At 44.0% G+C, this 18696-nt stretch overlaps 1 protein-coding gene across 1 annotated transcript in view; it reads right to left on the bottom strand.

Moving 5' to 3' along the window:
• The window catches only part of Aqp9 (aquaporin 9), a 41750-nt gene extending 26409 nt beyond the window's left edge, over positions 1-15341 (bottom strand). Inside the window, exons 1-3 of the mRNA XM_075965314.1 lie at positions 14784-15341; positions 11354-11466; positions 10108-10279 (exon numbers count right to left, since the gene is read on the bottom strand). Coding sequence (XP_075821429.1) covers positions 10108-10279; positions 11354-11466; positions 14784-14825 — 327 coding nt within the window. The 5' untranslated portion in view covers positions 14826-15341. The remainder of the gene's footprint in view (positions 1-10107; positions 10280-11353; positions 11467-14783) is intronic.
• Positions 15342-18696: the final 3355 nt, after the last annotated feature.

Below are 18696 nucleotides of genomic sequence, written 5' to 3'. Positions count from 1 at the left end.
AAGGAAGGAAGGAAGGAAGGAAGGAAGGAAGGAAGGAAGGAAGGAAGGGAAAGAAAAGAAAAGAAAGCCTAGTTGGGTGGGGCTACAGCCCCACATGCAGCTCCAATGGGAGCCCCACATGCAGCCCCGGCCTATGTTGGCAGCTAAAAACCTCAGGCAAATGGCTTTTTCATTAATTCGTACTCCAAACATTGGGCACCAAATGTAGCATAAATAATAGAGACCCAGAGACAGAAATTGGGGTTCATCCCCCAAACCAGAAAAGCAAAGCAGCCAAGCCACTAGAAAAGTCTTAGGTCTACCAAGGCTGGGAAACCACAAACTAAGCAGACAGCCTCTCTCTCCTCCCATTTTATATTCCCTCTAGTGCTAGGAGTAAGGGTGTATGTCTTCCTAGTACTGGGATAAAGGTGTAGACCACCACCACCTGGGTTTATTTCTGCATAGATCTTGTGTAGCCCAGAGTGGCCTTGAACTCACAGAGATCCATCTGACTCTGTTTGCCAAATCCTGGGATTAAAGGTGGCTGTCACCACTGCCTGACCTCTAGTGGTTTTAGCTTTGCCTCTGATCTTCAGGCAAAATTTATTTATCATAATACAAATAATATACCACTGCAGAGTTCCAGTGGCTGATGTTGACCATATTAGACACAGTGCAGTGGGGAATTAGTGAGTTTCAAGGTAGATGTGAGATAAACACTCAGTGCTCACAGGGACAAAGGAAAAAGTGGTGAGAAGTATAAAATAGTGGCTAAGAGACAAACAGAAAAAGATGGAGAAGGTCAGGCATGGTGGAATCCACCTTTAATCACAGAATTTGGGGGGCTGAGGTAGGTGGATCTCTGTGAGTTTGAGGACAGCCTGATTTAGAAAAACCCTGTCTCAATACAAAAAAAAAGTGGAGAAAGTCACACCATTTCCAAAAACAGATCACAAGAAAGACAAGGTGGCAAAGGCAACAATTCTCCACAATCGGCAAGAACAGGAAATATTTACATTGAAGACAAACCATGAATATTTCCCCTCAGCTATTTGATAGAAAATCTTAGAATTCATTTTTTTTTAAATTCTCATATTATCTACCAAAGAAATGTAGATTTTTAAGGACCTAAAGGCTGACAGCAGACCAGAAACAGAAATAAAAGTGACTTGGGATGATGCCTGCAAAGTACCTACTTACAAATTGCCATTTCTAATTGATCTTTTAGCAAGGAGCACAGTCAAGACAGAGGTGGAGACATGTTTGTTCCATGTCTACCTCTTTGAAAGCAACAAGGACAGGACAAAGATTTTACCTTTCCAGAGGCTTCCCATACCAGTCAAAAATGTGTCTGTGTGTGTGTGTGTGTGTGTGTGTGTGTGTGTGTGTGTGTGTGTGTGTATGTAGACAGGGAGTGGTACTTTGAGATGTGCCGTCAAGACAAAGCTGGAGGCTCAGAAGCTCTGGTTTCTAGTATTTCATCTGAACACACCTGGTCTCAGCAAATGCCAAACAGGCACAATTGATTATTCGAGTGTGTTGGGCCTGAGAAATAAGGTTGGGTGGAATAGAAAGTATGCGCTGAGTGAGGGCAGAACAGGGCGACCTTAGCAAAAGGAAAACAATGGGGAAGGTGAGTGCAAGCCTCAGGAATACCGTCAAACCATAAATTGTTGACCAGCAGCACACAGGACAGGTTGGTAGTTAAGTCTGAGAACTTATCCTAGTTATTATTTTAATGAAATAGAAGCTAACAACACGTTTAGTTTTTTAATTAGAAAATGAGTCAATATAATTGATAGTGAATGTAAGCAAGTCTGCACTAGTAACGTTACCAACAAAATAAAAGGAGAGAGCTTGAAGGGAGGTGCCTGTAGGTAGTGGGAAGGGAGAGCTGGGCTCCTGGAAAGAGATGGGAAACTGAGATGTATATGATAAAGATGCATTGTTTACAGATATGGTGTTGTCAAAGGATAAACGAAATTGTCCTATCTTTTTTAAAATCAGTAATAACGATACTGATGGAGAACTGGGAAACAAAACAAGACTGAGGAGCTGGAATAGTTGGTCAGAGTTTTGATGTCTGGATTTGTAAACTCCTCAAACACACAAGGCAAAGCACTTAGGGCACCCAGAGGGTGCATGGGGGAGTGAAGTGGATTGTGGGTGAGGAAAGCTTGTGGAGGCAGTGAGAAGACAGAACGATCAAAGCAGAAACCACTGGAGTGGAAAACCATAGAGAGGACATGGCTATTGGGATTCGGTGGAGACTTCAAGGGCCCGAGAAGGCTCTGTAAATGCATTTCGAAATCAGTGCTTTCAAAACCTTAGTTTTGAGAGGATTAGCAACTTTGAAAAAGTGTGCATGAAATTGCAAATGAAACACGATATCTTTATCTTTCCCTTTCTTTTTTAATTTATTGGGGCTGTTTGTTGAATAGGGTCTCCTGTAGACCAGAGTGGCTTCTAGCTGAGGATGGCCATGAATCCTGATCCTCTTGACTACCAGGAACTAGAAGCACATGTGTGTGCTTAGCTGAATTTCTTAGACAAATATATCAATTTCCAAAATGGAATCAAGAACAGAAAAATAGAAACTGGACCTATGACGTTTAAGTAAATCTTACCCCTCCTTGTTTCTTCTCTTTCTTCTTTTTTCAGTGTTTATACTAAGTGATCTTTAAGAAATAGATAATTCCCCAGCATATAGAAAGTATCTTGGACTAGTGAGATGTATCAGAATATAAAGGCACGTGCTGCCAAGTCTGACAGCCTGAGTTGACCCCAGGATTCCCATGGTGGAAAGCAAGAACTGGAAAAATGGTATCTGACCTCCACACATGCACATGCCCACATAGACGAAAAGATAAAGAAATAAAATAAAAATTTTTAAAAAAACTAAGCATTCTACAAAATAGGTCTGAGAGAAATAATTCCAACCCATTTCAGGAGGCTCGTGAAACCTTAGTAGTAAAACTAGACGAAGATAATATATAGAAATTACGGTGTTGGGGGTTGGAGAGTTGGCTCAGCAGTAAAGCACTGCTGCTTTGCCAGAGAACCCAGATGTGGTTGCCAGCACCCACACGGCAGCTCACGACCATCAGGTTCCAGGGGATTCAATGCCCTCTTCTGCTCTCTGCAGATACCATGAATACACATGATATACATACATACATGTAAGCCAAATGTTTATACATATAAATGAAAAACAAATAAATCTTCAAATTTTTATGATATAAATATTTAATAAAGCATTACATATCAAGTGTAGTATGATTAATTAGGGATTAGTACCAAGAATGCAGGGCTCGTTTAATGCTAAAATTGTTTATCAACAGAATTGATTGCATGAGCTTATAAAGGGGACTCACGTGTTTATTTCAAACTCTTACATAAGTGTATGTGTTTCATTGATGCAGAAATAGTATTCTAAAATATTAAAAAATCAGCCCTAAATAAGAGTTCTCTTAAATCATACAGTATTCTCCCGAATCCCCTAGGAATATTCATTTAATGAGAAAACATCATGAAATTGACTATAAAATGATAAGATTAATATGACTTCTACTGACACCACACAAGAGGTTTAAGCCACAAAAATGACAGTAGAAGAAATCAAATGCTTAGAGAACAGAACATAGTAAAGCTGTCATTATCTTCAGAAAAAGAAATCCTTGACAATAGCAAGAGAGCTGTGTTAGAATCTATATGACAGATACAACTCACCACTCACAAGATTACTGGAAGCTCTAGCTACCTATGACCCCCAGTGTTCATCATTCAAAGCTTCAAGTCAAAGGTGGTTTTGCAAAGCAATGAGCTAGAAGAGTATATGGGGAAGAAAACAGAAAGGCTATGACTGACCCATAAGGAGAGAAGTTGAGCAAGGGGTCTCTTGAGACCCAATTCTCAGTAGGTCCTTTGTCATGAGACAGAGGGCCCTCATACCAGGAGTAATGATGCCCACTTTTAATCTTAACACTCAAGAGGCAGAGGCAGGTAGATCTCTGTGAGTTCAAGCCCAGGTTGGTCTACATAGCAAGTTCCAGGCCAGCTAGAACTATGAGACCCTGTGCTGGGGATGGAGGTGGGGGTGGGAAGAGGTCTTCAGGGGAGTCAAGAAAACCGAAAACCTAAAAGAAAGTTATGTGCCATATGGTCAATAGGGCCTCAGAGCCATGAACATATGGCTGAATCACCTCAGGAACCAAGTGTTACAAGAGCTAAGAATACGTTTGTAAGAAACAAAGATGTATCCAAACCGCTAGTAAACCTTCTAGCAAATGCCCCAACCACAATCATATTTGCTCTGAGTAGTCATCCTTTGACACCTCTAATGTGTCTAATAATGTCTGTAAGCTATAAAAATCAATCTAGTTTTCTTTTTTTCATGGGAAAGGGGTTAATTCTTATCAAATGGTAGTATTTTAGGAATGGCTGCTGTCAGGGTATCAAGACCAGCTCTTGTAGTCAAGGGCCAGCAGATCTTGGATAAAGTTCTTAGGGCCCTGCTATTTCTGCTTCCCCATCTGGACCAACTGATCTGGTCACTTTCCTTTCTCTGTCCTCCAGGAAAGAGAGTCCAGATGAGAACTCTGTGTTCATAGGAGGCAAAGCAGAGATGAAGCCCAGCAGCCTAAGGCAGGGTTGCTGGCTCTAGGGCTGATTCAAAGGACACAGAATTGCATCAGCCTGGGCCTCAGCTCCTCTTTCAACAAGAAGGGTCAGTGACATGTGCCTACCCACCCTTATCTTAGTACTCAGTGTTTCTGAATAATGGAGTAGACCAAAATTACCTTGGCTTATGCCCTATAAAGTGGGTGTCTCCTTTAATCAGGAGGGTGATTTAAAAAAAAAAACGTAACTATTTCATTTGAAGTGCTGACCACATATTCTCCTTTAAAAATGTTCTTGCCGACTGGAACACACACAATTTTTGGTGACAACTTTTCTGATCAGTATAATTTACAAAAAATCTTCCCAGAATGGAACTAGAAATCTGAGGACACCCACCAACAGGGACCGGTCACGGAGGAGGACAAGAACAAGAAGTACAAGAGCCTGTACTCTGCGGGGTCTGGGATGCCTGCGGCCTACTCTGTCTGCTTCCTCCCTTCCTCACTGCCCACGGCCCCTGCCCCTCTGTATTCTGTGGTCCAAGACAATCTCTTTTGAATTCCTTCGAGGGCACAGATCAAGGGCATACAGCTATTTAAAGTAGTTATGCTTTCCTTTTATTCCTGAGATGCCAAAAGAGCCGTCTCTAATATGGAAGAGGCTTTGGTAGTAAGAAGAGAATTAAGGGTCTTCCCCACTGCCCGTAGCTTCCACATCAGAAGGATGCCCTTCCTGAGGAGGAAGCTGGCTGGGACATTTCTCTCAGCATCAAGGTTAAGAGGAACTTTGTACCAAACAATCCTGAAAAGTATGGAAAAAAATGCAAGCACACAGAACAATGAAAGGCAAACATCACCTCTAGAAGAAATCACACAAAATCAGGTCCTGAGGAGTTCAGAAGAGGAAGAAGCTTTAAGTCTGTGTGTACTTATGGGGTCCTATTTGTGTTTGCCTAGAGCTTGGTGGGAGATACAGAGGAAAGCCACCTTAAGATGCCCAGGAGGAGTCAGAGATGGGGGAACCCCCAGGCAGGAACAGGGGAAAGGGAGTCCCCCCCCCAAAAAAAATTCTATGACTATTTCTGACGCTAGGGACTTTACATGTCATGTACACTGACTTCTCACCACTGTGCTGAGACTCAAGGAGACCAAGCTCACTTTTCAACACCAAAAGATGTGCAGCATGGGACAACTGGACAGTACTAGCTTCTCTGGGAATCTCAGGGCCAATACAATTTCTGCAGTTTCCTATTCCATGCTGCCGCCCCAGGTGTAAGTGATTCCAGCCTTCAACTCTCTCATATCTGCATTTCATGTGTGTCCGGACACGGGGTCCTGGCTGCCATGCCTAGTATCATCAGCCTGGCTACCCATTCACCATTCGGTTCCTATGGCCCCCAGCTCATGGCTTCCATCTGAGGAAATGCTGAGGCAGGTGTGTGGAGAACTAGGGGTAAGGGGTCAGACCTACCATACAGTTACCTCAAGGGATTCCAGCCTTGGATAAGAAGTGAAATGGCAAGTATAAGATCCGGAATTAGAAAGAAATCTACACCTTCTGAGTGCGGGCCTTTATCTCCTTGAGGTCTCTCCCTTCCCTTGCCCTCAACTGTTTATGAATGATAATAAGGAAGCCAACTGTTAGCTGTGACTTGTTTTTACTGATAGAACTATTTACTCATAGCAACAGTGAATATGGCTACCTTGGTGATTAAACAACGAAAGAGCCAGATACATGTCTGGAACTTGCCACAGGTTCCCTTCTTTTCAGTTTAAAATGACAAACCTTCCCTCAGCAAGAAGGCAGATGCATTTCCCTAACATCAGAAAGGATAAAGTCTATGTCTAAAAACAGGCCAGATTTCAGCTTGTTCTTTGGCTTATGTCTTGGTGATTTTTGTTTTGAGCCACAGTTTACAAAGACTTTTTTTTCATTTTCTCTCCCAAAGGCAACCAACAGGCCTTTGCCATTTCAACCATGGTGAGAATGAGTTTGAGGGGACTCCAACAAAAGCAGATTTTAAGAAGCCATCAGATTCCTGGGATCTAAGGAGAGGGGAGCTTCTGATCAGCTTCTGCCATATTTCCAATGTTCTCCTCTCAGATCTTGTCAATAGGCAAATTGTTACTAGAAAAATATAGGCAAGACTTGCATTTGCCAGTTGACCAGGAATAATGTAACGGGATGACCTTGAGCAAAACCATGTGTTACAAATAACAAGGACTCTGTCCAGGTTTGATAGAGAAATGAGCTGAGGTGGACATCAGTGAAATATCTCCTGACAATGCCAGCCTCTACGTGGAGAAGCTGGGGAAGCAGTAGCAACCCACAGAGCTGCCTTCCATGTATAGACTTTAGAGCAGAAGGCTATCTGAGCTTGGAGGGAGGGATGTCTGAGCTTTGAGGAAGGGATGCCTGACTTCAGAAATCAGTGACGGCAATAGCACATGAGTCTGTGATGTAGGAAGCTAATCCACGGCACCACCCTACCTTGGTGCTGCTACGTGCTGGGGAAAGTATTGGATACAATATGGATGAGGCTGATCCCATCTCTAGGGGCCGCATCTGTCATCCAGCTGTATGGGAATTCATTGTTTGAAAAAAATTACATTTCTTATTTGCATTTCTCTTTAAGGCTTCAACAAAACAGTACATGGCAACCAAAGTTCTAGATTATATTTAGCAAATAACTCTCTGGTACAATAGGAATTAATCATTCATGACAGAATTACCTTTAGTCAGAAGACCTAAAGTTCTGTTTTCTACCATGCAACATTCAGATCGTCTATGTCTAGCTTCTTCCTGGAACAATTGGTTTGTGTGGGTGAAACTGTTCTCATACCATAGAAGTCAATGCAGAAGAACACAGTGACCCCAAAAGGCGTGGGATTGCTCCCCACTGGCAACCAAGCCATCTAGTTTGCAGTAGACATCAAAGAGGTGCCCTCCAACTCAGCGCTGATACATTCCCCGTGGAGACAGCAAAGGATCCTACAGGGTGAAGCTCAGGCCTCAAGAGTCACCTTCCCCCACTTCAGACCCCATTTGTGAACTTCAGGTTGTTTGAACTGTGTTTCTGACTGCTCCATTCTAATTTGAGGTTCTTACCAGCCCCTCCTTGGGGTACCATTAGTTTGGCTTGTGCATCTCAGAGAACTCAGGAAAATCCTGAATTTACATGTTTCTCCTGAAAGATTCTGTAAAGGGGTACAGAGGAAGAGAAGAATGATGGCTAAGAGGAGGGGTGCAGAATCCACATCTATCCCTGTAGGCACCTCCTCCTGTTCAGCTGTAGTCTGGACTGTTCAGTTCGGTTCAATTGTCTTATGGCGACACCACCACATAAACAAGACTAAAACGTCAAGTGAGGAAGTGTCAAAGCCTTGTGCAAGGCTATATAACTAGGTTGTGGCTGCGAGGCATTGCTCAGAGGCAAAGTGTGTGCATATTGCATACAAGACTTTGGGGTTGATTCCAGGCATCAAAAAAAGTTAATAAAAGTCACTGAGCAGAGAGCCAGCAAGGCTCATCTGCCCCGAATCTTCTCTGCCCTTCTCTCTAACAGCATTCTTCCTTCCAGGGTATAATGCTGAGTCCTGAAATGAGGGTCTTATGACCTATAATCACATGGAGTATTTCCAGGGTTTATGGCCAGCTTGAAAAGGGCAGGGGTGGAGGTTCCAAATTTCTGGCCTGGGAAACAGCAAGCCCTCCTATCCGGGGCCAGCGCTGGGGATAGAGATGGGATGATAATATTGACATAGGGGAAGATGATACAAGGCTGCATGATCACAATGGTGAATGACTGGAAGCAACGTTCACCTCCTCAATGAGCAATGGAATTATGAAACTGATTCTTAAGAAACAAGGAAGAGTTTAAAACATTTTCAGTTGTAAAAAAGGAAGCTGAGCTCACTTCTTTGTTGCCTGCACTGAGAGCTAATATAGGCCTGACTTCATTTTTCTGCATAAGTCACTGTAGGCTGAAATCCGCCTGTGGTGATGCTTTTTTAGGGTTAGACTGCCAAATATCATGGCCCAAATGGTCATGAGGGGTGCACAGCTTTAATCCCAGCACTCTGGAAGCAGAGATAGGCAGATTTCTATGAGTTTGAAGACAGCCTGATCTATAGAGTTTTAGGCCAACTACAGCTACATAATGAGACTTTATCTAAAAGAAGACCCAACCATCTCCATATCTGGCAGAGGGCAATTTCCCAGGAAGCTCTGACCAGAATAAGAAAACTCCGGGCCTTTTTCCTTTTCTCTCTTATCCTTCTAACTGCCCTGACTGAGGTTCTGAACTTGACTATGGTGAGAATAAGGAGGAGCTTCTTGCCAGGGAAAGGTAAGACGCCAAAAGCTATCTTTTAACTCTCCTTGTCTTGACTCAGCTGACTCATTCTATCCCTATCCCCCATAAGAACTTCCTAATGTGTAAAACTTGAAGACAACTCTCTAAAACTCTTGAGAAAATGAAGTGTCCGAAGTAGGGTTTTTTAGTGCTTTATAAAAGTTAAATAAAAATAAATAGTTTTCTCATGATGATAATTTTCTCTTTGCAAAGGATCAGAGTCCAGCTAGGAATTCAGGGTCCATTATTAGTGGCACAGTAAGAGCCTAGGGCCAGGGCTCACACCGCTTTAGTAACTAGCAATAGTTTCTGCCCACTCTCTCTTCTCCCCCAACACTTCTCTTAGCTGAACAAATCTTTGCGGAGATTCTTAGGCCCAGTTCTCATTAACAGAAGAAGCTCTTCTGTCGATTGAAAGATCTTTAGAGATTTGCTGAAGCCAAGTTAAATCAAAAGGGGGACATTATATGAAATCAACACATGACTACATATACACACCACCAACCCCATGTGGTGAGATGGCTTAGTGGATAAAGGTGCCACCAAGTCTGAAGGCCTGAGTTCCATTCCGTGACCCCACCTGGTAGAAGGAGAGCCAACTCCAGCAGATTGTTTACACACACACACACATACACACCCCTCAGGGAAGGCAAATAAATAAATAAATAAATAAATGGATGGATGTGTGATTGTTTTTTTTAAAGTTAGATGATCTGACAGCGCTGCCATTGCCAGGCACCTCTCTTGGTAGCCTGTTTCATGCTGTTCATCTTTACTGACCATTATTGCTTATTCCAGTCACCTGATGGGAAGCAAGTGGAGCACACAGATCAGTTCTTCAACTAGTAGAGATTTCTAGCAACTCACTCTTTCATCACATAGCCTTTTGAGAAACCGCAACGAAGAGAGCTCTCCACCGCCTCCCCCCCCCATCCTCCACTCCCATCAGCTGTCTGGGATAAACCTGAAGAGCAAATGAAATTTACATGGTCACCAAATAGCCAGACAACCTAGAAAGTGACATGCTGCTTCCTGGAAGAGGCTGGATCTGGTAATCAAAGAAGACAAACCAAAACAGGTGCCTGTTTCAGTAGCTTGGCAGCCAGGAAGGTGGCATGAGATCAGAACTGGGGAAATCAGGAAATACTCACAATCATGATAAAGGTGCCCAGGAACTCAGAGACTGTCTCCTTAGCTATACGGCTCTTTAGGGCCAGCCTCTGTGTGAGGCTCCTCTTGGTGCGTTCCTTCTGTTCCATCTTGGAGTTTCTGCCAGATGGGCGCTTTCCACCAAGGCCCGCTTGTTTTGCTCCTTGGCCTTCGCTACCACATAAAAAGAAAACAAACCCGGACACTTAGCTCCTGGCGGATTCCCCGAGACAGCTGAGGAGATACTGGCTATGCAAAGGCTGTCCTAATTAGAGGCTGTGACTTAATCTTTGTCTGCTTTCAGGGACTGCCCTGCCTGCTGCTGAATTGGTGAGTTATAACCCCCAAATCCTCAAAATGATCCTGATAGATTAATCATTACCTTTATTCTCTGACTGCTTTTTTTTGTTGTTGACTCTCCCACCACCCCCGCCCGGGAGATGAGAAAAAGAGATGCTGTGTTGGCTGTGTTGCCAAACCACTCTTAGTCCCGAAGAGAGTCACATGTTACACAATTTAGTCTTTCTGATGATTTGTTTTCCCTATTCGGAAGTGGGTGGTTTGGGTGTTAATTGAGAACTGTTAGATCAGCTAACACTCTCTGCACAAGGTTTTCAACCAGACTAGAAGGTGGGAGGGCAAAAGAGACTTGTTGTCCCAGAGATCAGTCCCCTCATTTCCATTTGGCATGGCCTCAGGGATTTCATGAAAGTCCTCTAGAGTGGCTGAGAACTGATTTAGAGACAGCTAAATTAACCCAAGGGGCCATCTGAAAGGCTTAAGAAGGCGAGTTTACTGGACAAGATGGGAACTCCCCCTTGTTCACGGTTTCCCTTCCTACTGAGCGAAGTTTAGGATTCAAGAATCAAAATGACAGAGAAAGGAGCAATACACACCAGAGAGCTGAGCTTCTAGTCCCTTGAGCCAGAAGGGTGGGCAGTCAGACTGTTGGCCACCCCAATTAAAGAAGAAAGGGGTGGCTATGGCTCACTAAGGCGCCTAGTTCAAATCTGATGAATCAAGGTCTTTGCAGGCAACAGACTACATTTGACAATAGTTTCTTGTCCTGCCCAATAAGCAAGGCCTGATTTCCAAAGCTGGTTTGTCTGAAAAGATGAAATTCAGCCATAGCCTCTCAATACCCCCCAGGCAGTCCCACTGAATTAGAACCCACATTGTGCTCCATCCCTCCCTCCCTCCCACAGAGCAGCCTGCTGGGCTTCATTCTTCTTTGGGGCCCTCCCCTACCTTTGCAGGAGGCCTCCAGTCTTTTCCAGTTGAGGAGGCAGGCAGGCAGGAGGGAGGAGAGGATGTGAGGAGAGCAGCTGGGGAGAGCCCAAGGGCAGGACCAAACACCTAAGCTGTAGGTAAGGTTTACAGTTCAGAGCAAAGAAGTCACATTATAGCAAAACCCAGGGTAGAACCTAGCATTTTGACTGTAGCTCCTGATTACACGACCATGGAGAAGATAATAAAACACAGAAGTGATTATGGATAGCATCATCTGGGAGAGTTTCCTATGACCACGCTATGCCCAAGTCCTGGTTGCTAGACCAGAGAAACAGGACTTTATTGTTCTGACTTCAGCTTAAAGACAAAGGGTGTTCTTCGGAGTGTTCATCCACTCACCTGATAAATATTTATGGCATACTTGCTGTGTGCCAAGCACAGCCCTTAGCAAAAAAAAAAAAGCAGGGCAGTCTTCCCTGCCTGTCATAGAACTGAGTGTGATGGAGACCAACAGATAGGAAACAATCACACAGGCACAAATAGACATTTGCAGCTGAGACACATGCTCCACAGGTGGGGGCCATTTCCTATGCTCAAATATGACAAGGGAGGTTCACCTTGTTGGAGAGATCTCTGTAGTGTCTCCCGGATGTCATGTCTGAGCTGAGATCAGGAGGCACAAGGCTTACTCACATGAAATGGGGAAGGAAGTGGATGTGTAAGACTTTGAGGGGTGGAGTAGGTGGGGCAACATGGTACCTATCAGAGAATGAGAGACACACCCACGGCGGTTAGCCTCCAGAGAGAATGAAGGAGCAGTGTGCAAGATAAGCTGGGGTCAGGGCACCAGACTCTGTTGAGCCTTGTGAATTGTGTGTCAGGGTAGACATGTCATAAATCATCGGAGAAGATTAAGCAGGCAAATGAGATCACTAGATCTTCAAGTTTTAAAAAGTTCATCCTCTGCTAACAGTCCCTGATGAACTACTGGCAACTGATGGATTCTGTGCAAGAGGTAGCCATTTTCTTCAGTTGTGTTAACAAGTGGTGAGCCCACCAGGCTCCAGGGAGTATCCCCAAACCCCTGGCCACACAGACAGTCTCTGGTTAAAATCAGTGGGTCACAAGTCAAGTGGTGGTGGTACATGCCTTTGATTCGGAAGCTGAGGCAAGCAGTTCTATAAGTTTGAGGTCAGCCCTGCCAACAACAAGAGCAAGTTCCAGGACACCCAGGACAACAAACACAGAGAAACCCCATCTCAAAAAAACAAAAAAAGAGAGAAACAAACGAATAGGTCATAAACAAAACAAAAAGACATGAATGTGAGAAGGGTCCAATGGGGAGAAGGAGGAAGGATGGCAGGGGTGGGGGCGTGAGATAAAGAAGGGTAGGGACCAAGATTAAACAGAATGCCCTAAGTACACATTACATGGTCAATGAACAGATGAGATTGGGCACGTTCAGGGTGGTACGGCCGGAGAAAAAGATGAGATCTCCTGAGTAAATTGGGAGCATGGGGTTCATGGGAGAGGGTAGAAGGGGAGGGGAAGGGAGGAGAATGGAGAAAAATGTATAGCTCAATCAAAAAAAAAGGGAGAAAAGCAGGAAAAGGTGGGATACTAAGAGAAGGAGGAACAAGAACAATGGCAAAAATTAAAATCTCCACAGAGAGACTGTAAGTGCATATAATTTTTTTAAAAAGTCAATGAACAAATTTAACTATTTGAAATGATAATCCTAGCTGTGAGTTGGAGATCAGATTAAAGGGAGCATAAAACAGCCATACATAAGAGCCACATAGGGGTGCTACCTTATTCTAGATCTGAGGAACAGGTTTCACAATGAAGAAGTGGAAGCTATTTAATGATTCTTTGCATTCTAAAATGAGAAGGGTTGATGGGATGTGGAAAATAAAAGGACCCATCAAGGTATTTTGCTGGGTCCTTAGCTGTCTGGGGAAAGCGGCACAAAGCCCTTGGAGAGGAGCCCTGGGAAAGGCCAGACCATAGTGAGCATTGTGAATCCTACTTGTGTGAAGTGCAGCTGCAGGTGCATATGAGAGATAGGAGGAAGACAGAAATGTGGGCCCACTCGAAAAGGGTGTGTCCAGGGAGCTGACAGATAAAGCCACTAGGACTGACCCGGAGAGAGGGTGTGGAGAGCCTGGAAATGGAGACTGAGCAAATACGAAGGTTAGCATCTATTATTCACTATCACCATAACTCACCATCAAACATAACTTCTCACTTCTGTCCCTAGCCTCCAAGTAAAACCTCCCAAGTACCCTAAGAAAGTAAGCAGTGAATATCACCTTGGCCTTCCTCCACCTTGGGAGGGGCCTTTGTGGTCCCCTTCAGTGTTCTAAATGGATGCATGGGGCTACTGGTAATTTCCATTCATGTAGCTATCCCATCCCATCCATCGCTTCCACCCATCCACTCCCTCCCTCCCTCCCTCCATCCCTCCTCTCTATCCATCCATCCATGCTTCTACCCCATCCATATATCATCCCATCCATTCACCCAACCCACACATCCATCTGCCCCATCTATCCCATCCATTCATCCACTCTATCCATCCATCCTTCCATCCATGAATGATATCTATCCATAAGTTAATCTATCCCAGCCCAGCCATCAATCTATATCCTATCCCATCCATTCATCAGTCTTTATCCTATCCATCCATCCTATTTCATTTATTCATTAATCCATCCTCCCCTTCAATCTACCCATCCTTTCATGCATCCATCTATTCATCCAACCCTCTCATTCATCTAGGAAAACTTCTCACTAAATAGTAGCCATCAATCAGACACAGCATTAGGCCCTGGAGATTAAAAACCAGATTTCTTCTGCTAAGAATTAATAGTCTAAGTGACAAAGTCCTGCCCAATAAAATAAGAAGTACACTGAACCAAAACCCAAAGGCAGACACCTAGGAGGTTGTTCCACACTAGTCAACACCTTGACCCATTCTGCTGTTATCAATTCTAACTAAAGTTGCTGGGCTCTCTGGCCTCAGTTCCATAGTGAGTGTTCAAGACCAGCCTTCGATGTGCATTTAATTCCATTTGAATGTGACCCTCCCTGGATCCAGCGTTCTCTTTGGTGTGCCTGACTTTTCCCACTCAGGAGACTATCCATTGTTTACAAACCTGACCCCCCCCCCCCTACCCTGATATCACTTTTTTACTTCCTCTGCCTTGTCCCTTGGGCTCCACTCCAGTTCTGCCTGTTCACACTTGGAAACTATGTCATATCCCGGCACTGTTTCTCTTTCAAAGTCTTTAACACTAAGATTCGTTTCACTGATTGAAATGTCCGTTCCTCATTGTTTTTTCATCCGTGCTCTTCCTAAAATCTGCCTGGCAGCATTCTCACAAAGCCAGCCTCTCTTCCCACCAAGTTCTAACAGTCGGTTTGCCTCGTTTCATGATGCACTTACCTGCATCTCGGGTTCCACTGACCTGTTGACTCTCGTCTCCATCCTCGTTGCGCAACCCAACTGTGGGTATGCTTGGCCGTGGATTTGTCTCAAGTGTTCTCTTCCCTGACAGCTGGACGATTCTAGGGAAACTCACATCATTGTATTGATTGTCCCTTGGCAGGTAATTATGGCACAGCGTCTGCACTGCTAGCGCACCCTTAGTTAACCTTTCCTGTCCATGGCTCCAGATTGCACCATGAATTACAATCATCCATCTCTCTGGGGCTGGACCCCCAAGTTCTCCCACAAATACTGGGTCATCCGGATCCCACCGAGCTTTTTTCTCCACGGCAGGCACATGCCTCCCCTAGGCCCTTCCAGCTCCCACACAGCTAATTTCTCCCCTAGGGGTTCCAGAGAAAAACAAGTAAGGTTCATCGGCTATACTTTTTTTTATGTCCTTCCTTCTCAAAAGTTTGCCTCGGTTTGTTTCTGTGTCATCTCCTTTGCCTTATTTCCACAGTGAGCCCCATTCTGGCTCCCTGATTCAGCCTCTGGGGAGGCCAGCCAATTAACATTCCCCTCACCTCCTTTCTTTCCTAAACTGACATTTATCCCAGGGCCCCCAAACAAGGCCAAGTTTCTCTTATGCTGAAAACAGTCTTTCAAAGTTGTTTTACTTCAAATTACCATTTCATCTGGCTGTTCCATTTTCCCCCCATTTTGGGGGGTGGAGTGAGGATAAACCTTTCCGAATATAAAATCATATTAACTCAAAAAAGTTATAAACGTTTAAAGTAAAACATCAAAATATCACTCCTGGCTTCAGAGATAACCAGAATTGGAATGCTCTCCTATAAGGTTCTCATTAGCAGATATGTACAATACTTTTCCTCCTAAAAGTGAGATATTTACTTGATCAAACTGGTTTTGCCCTCTTAGAATCTATTCTGTTCCTTTCTATGCTAATGTATAATTCATCTTTCTAATGACTGTGCAATATTCTCGTGTACAAATGTACCATAAATATAAGGCTTAAGTAAAGCAAGCTCCTTTTAACAGAAAGTTGGTTATTTCTAGTTCTATTAAAATGGAGCCCCAGACCTCCCAGTTCCATTTGGGATGTTACCACTGTAAAATGTCAATAGCAGACCCTTACCAGGCAGCTGCGAGACGTTTGTAAGTGTCCACAGTGCCCGGTGCTGGGAACAACAGGAGCTGTTAACAGTTACTTTGTGATGTCACCTCCTCACCTCCCCTGCCCCCCACCCCATGCTAACTGCAGCTCTTGACCAGCCAGGATGGGAAGGGCAAGATTCCAGCCATCCTTCCTGAATCCCAAGGAAGACACATTTGGGCACAGCCAGTCTCATTTTCCACTGCACCGTCCAGATGCCCAGCCCTCTCTATAGTAAGATAATAGTAACTTTGCTGACCTTCAGCATGTGAACTGGGCGTGTGAAACACCCTGGGAGATCCCTGCTCCAGTTGCAGGGCTTGGCTAGCTGTGGAAAGCTGAATGCGGCTGAAGTCACCTGTCACTCAGCCATCCTCTGGGAGAGGCTCTGGTGGACTCCTCAACCAGTGATTCCATCTTCCTTTCATCTTTGTGGAGAGAAACGTGACAGTAAACAAAGCCCCGATCTCCAGATATCGCCGCCCTGAGCCGTGCACCCGACAGGAGAAGGCGTTGACCTGGAGTGTTGGTTCAAGGCTGCTCCGTCTAAATAACCTCCTATCTAGTCATGACAGTTCCCTGCTCTTTGGTCCTACCTTAGTGGGTCTTTCTGGTGGAGGGCTCTACCTGAAAAGCCAGAGTTGGTCTGATCTTTTTGAGACCTTCTATCTCTTCCCTCTTGTGAGAACCAAACTCGTTCCTTACAGGTTTGAGGCTCAGTGCTCTGATCTGTAATCACAGACTTCAGCACTTAGGTTCGCTTTAACTTCTTACTCCTTTTTAAGAGCAAGTCTGCTCTATGGACACACACCTACCTGGCCTCTAGTTGGCCAAAATGCACACTAGAAACAGGCTGACTTTCACCACTGCCCTGTCTTCCTCGTTTCTCCACATCAGATCTTCAGCACCTCTTTACATACACAGGCAAAGTTTTGTTTGTTTTCTCATAGCACAATGGTGTTTATAGTTTTAATAACCTTTGGGCCATAAATACCTTTCTTTGAACTGGAGGAGGGGTGCATGGAAATGGTAGCCATATGATGGGCTATGTCCGAGTGTCACTCTCCTTAGCCCACCCCCAATATCCCCGCACTCCTGATCCTCCGGCCTCTCCAAATAGCCACCCCCCTTGACCCTCCCCCCTCCTCTTTCCCTCTGTCCCACTCATTCTTAAAGAAAAATAAATGGACAGTTTCTTCCACTACCTTTACACTGAGTTAGTGTGGTTCTTAAAACTAGGGCTCGTTTGGGGATCGATACATCTCAGCAGAGAGATGGAATAAAGCTGTCGGGAGTTAGGACTGTCTCAAAGGAAACTATTGCCTGATTTTATTTTGCTGAGATAGTTTTTTGCATGCTATTGTCATGGTTTCTGACTTTAGAGATCTGGTATCTAGGACTGTGATTGCAAGCCAGAGGTTAGTCACCCTGTGTGTGTCAACTCTGAAGTTACCAAAGAGCTGGGCTCACCACTCAGAAGGGGGATGTTCCTTCTTTAACTGGCACAGGGCTCTCCTGTGAAAATACATGTTTCCATTACAGCCATACACACAGAAATCCAGTTTAGACTTTAGTGAACAATAGAAAGAAGGATAAGATCTTGTCCAAGATCCCAGTTCCAAAAATAAGCGCAGATAAACCTCCAGAAAAGAGAAGTTTGAAGAAGTTTGTTAAGCCTTGGGGGAGGAAATGATGCCCTTGTACTTGAAGACATAAAGGGGTAAACGGAGAGACTGTCTAGGTATCTGATGAGGAAAACACCAGACTGTTACTTTAGTCACAAAGCTAATGCTGCGTCACTAGTTAGGCTTGGGAAAAGATTGAACTTTAATTCTAAAGTTCATTTGTTCATTTGTGGCGCACGCCTTTAATCCCAGCACTTGCGGGGCAGAGGCAGGTGGATCTCTGAATCCAAGGCCAGCCTGAACTACAGAGCTAGTTTCAGGACAGCCAGGGCTACACAAAGAAACCCTGTCTGGAAAAACCAAAATAATAATAATAATAAAAAGAATAAGGAGGAGGAGAAGAAACAAACTATACTAGAAAGATTAAAAATATAAAATGTATAACTAAAATTACAGTTTTAATTCTGGAATATGTGTGTGTGTGTATGTGTGTGTGTTTGTGTAAATATAATGTGTATGTGTGTGTGTGTGGCAGACGATCTGAGACTTTCTTCTGCCCTCCATGTGTGTACCTAAGATGCAGGAACATACACACAAATTTAAAAATAAAGTTTGTTCATGTGCATATTAAGCAATAACACAGCCTCTACAAAGTCCTGTAAAGGTAGATAGGTGTGTATTACAGGATTCCATTATAGTGTTTCTTTCTTCCCCACAGACTGAACAAGACTTCTTACAAAAACAGATGACCTACTACTGTGTACTACCTACCTACTGTGGGTACCACAATTCATTGCAAGCACAATTATTTATGTTTTGAAGTAGCAGATTAATGAAGTCTGAATAATACCCATTTATATCTCTTCTCTTACAATATGAACATTTCCTTATTTCCTTTTCTTATTGCTTTGTTTGAAATCTTTACAAAAGTAATAATTCAATGATAACACCAGCATGCTTGTATGGTTCCTCCGTTTAAGCACAATGCCTTTGGTGATCCACCATTCATTGTTTCACACTTCTATTATCATGCTAAGAGTTCTTGTTAATTTCTAATACACACACTTGTTTACTCATCCAGACAAGCCCCACTATTAGACTTTGGTTGACCTGGATCTTAATAATTAGG

The sequence above is a fragment of the Microtus pennsylvanicus genome, chromosome 3 (genome assembly GCF_037038515.1).
Source record: "Microtus pennsylvanicus isolate mMicPen1 chromosome 3, mMicPen1.hap1, whole genome shotgun sequence".
NCBI classification, from domain to species: domain Eukaryota; kingdom Metazoa; phylum Chordata; class Mammalia; order Rodentia; family Cricetidae; genus Microtus; species Microtus pennsylvanicus.
The sequence above is the reverse complement of the archived record's forward strand: the minus strand, read 5'-3'. Positions and strand labels throughout refer to the sequence as shown.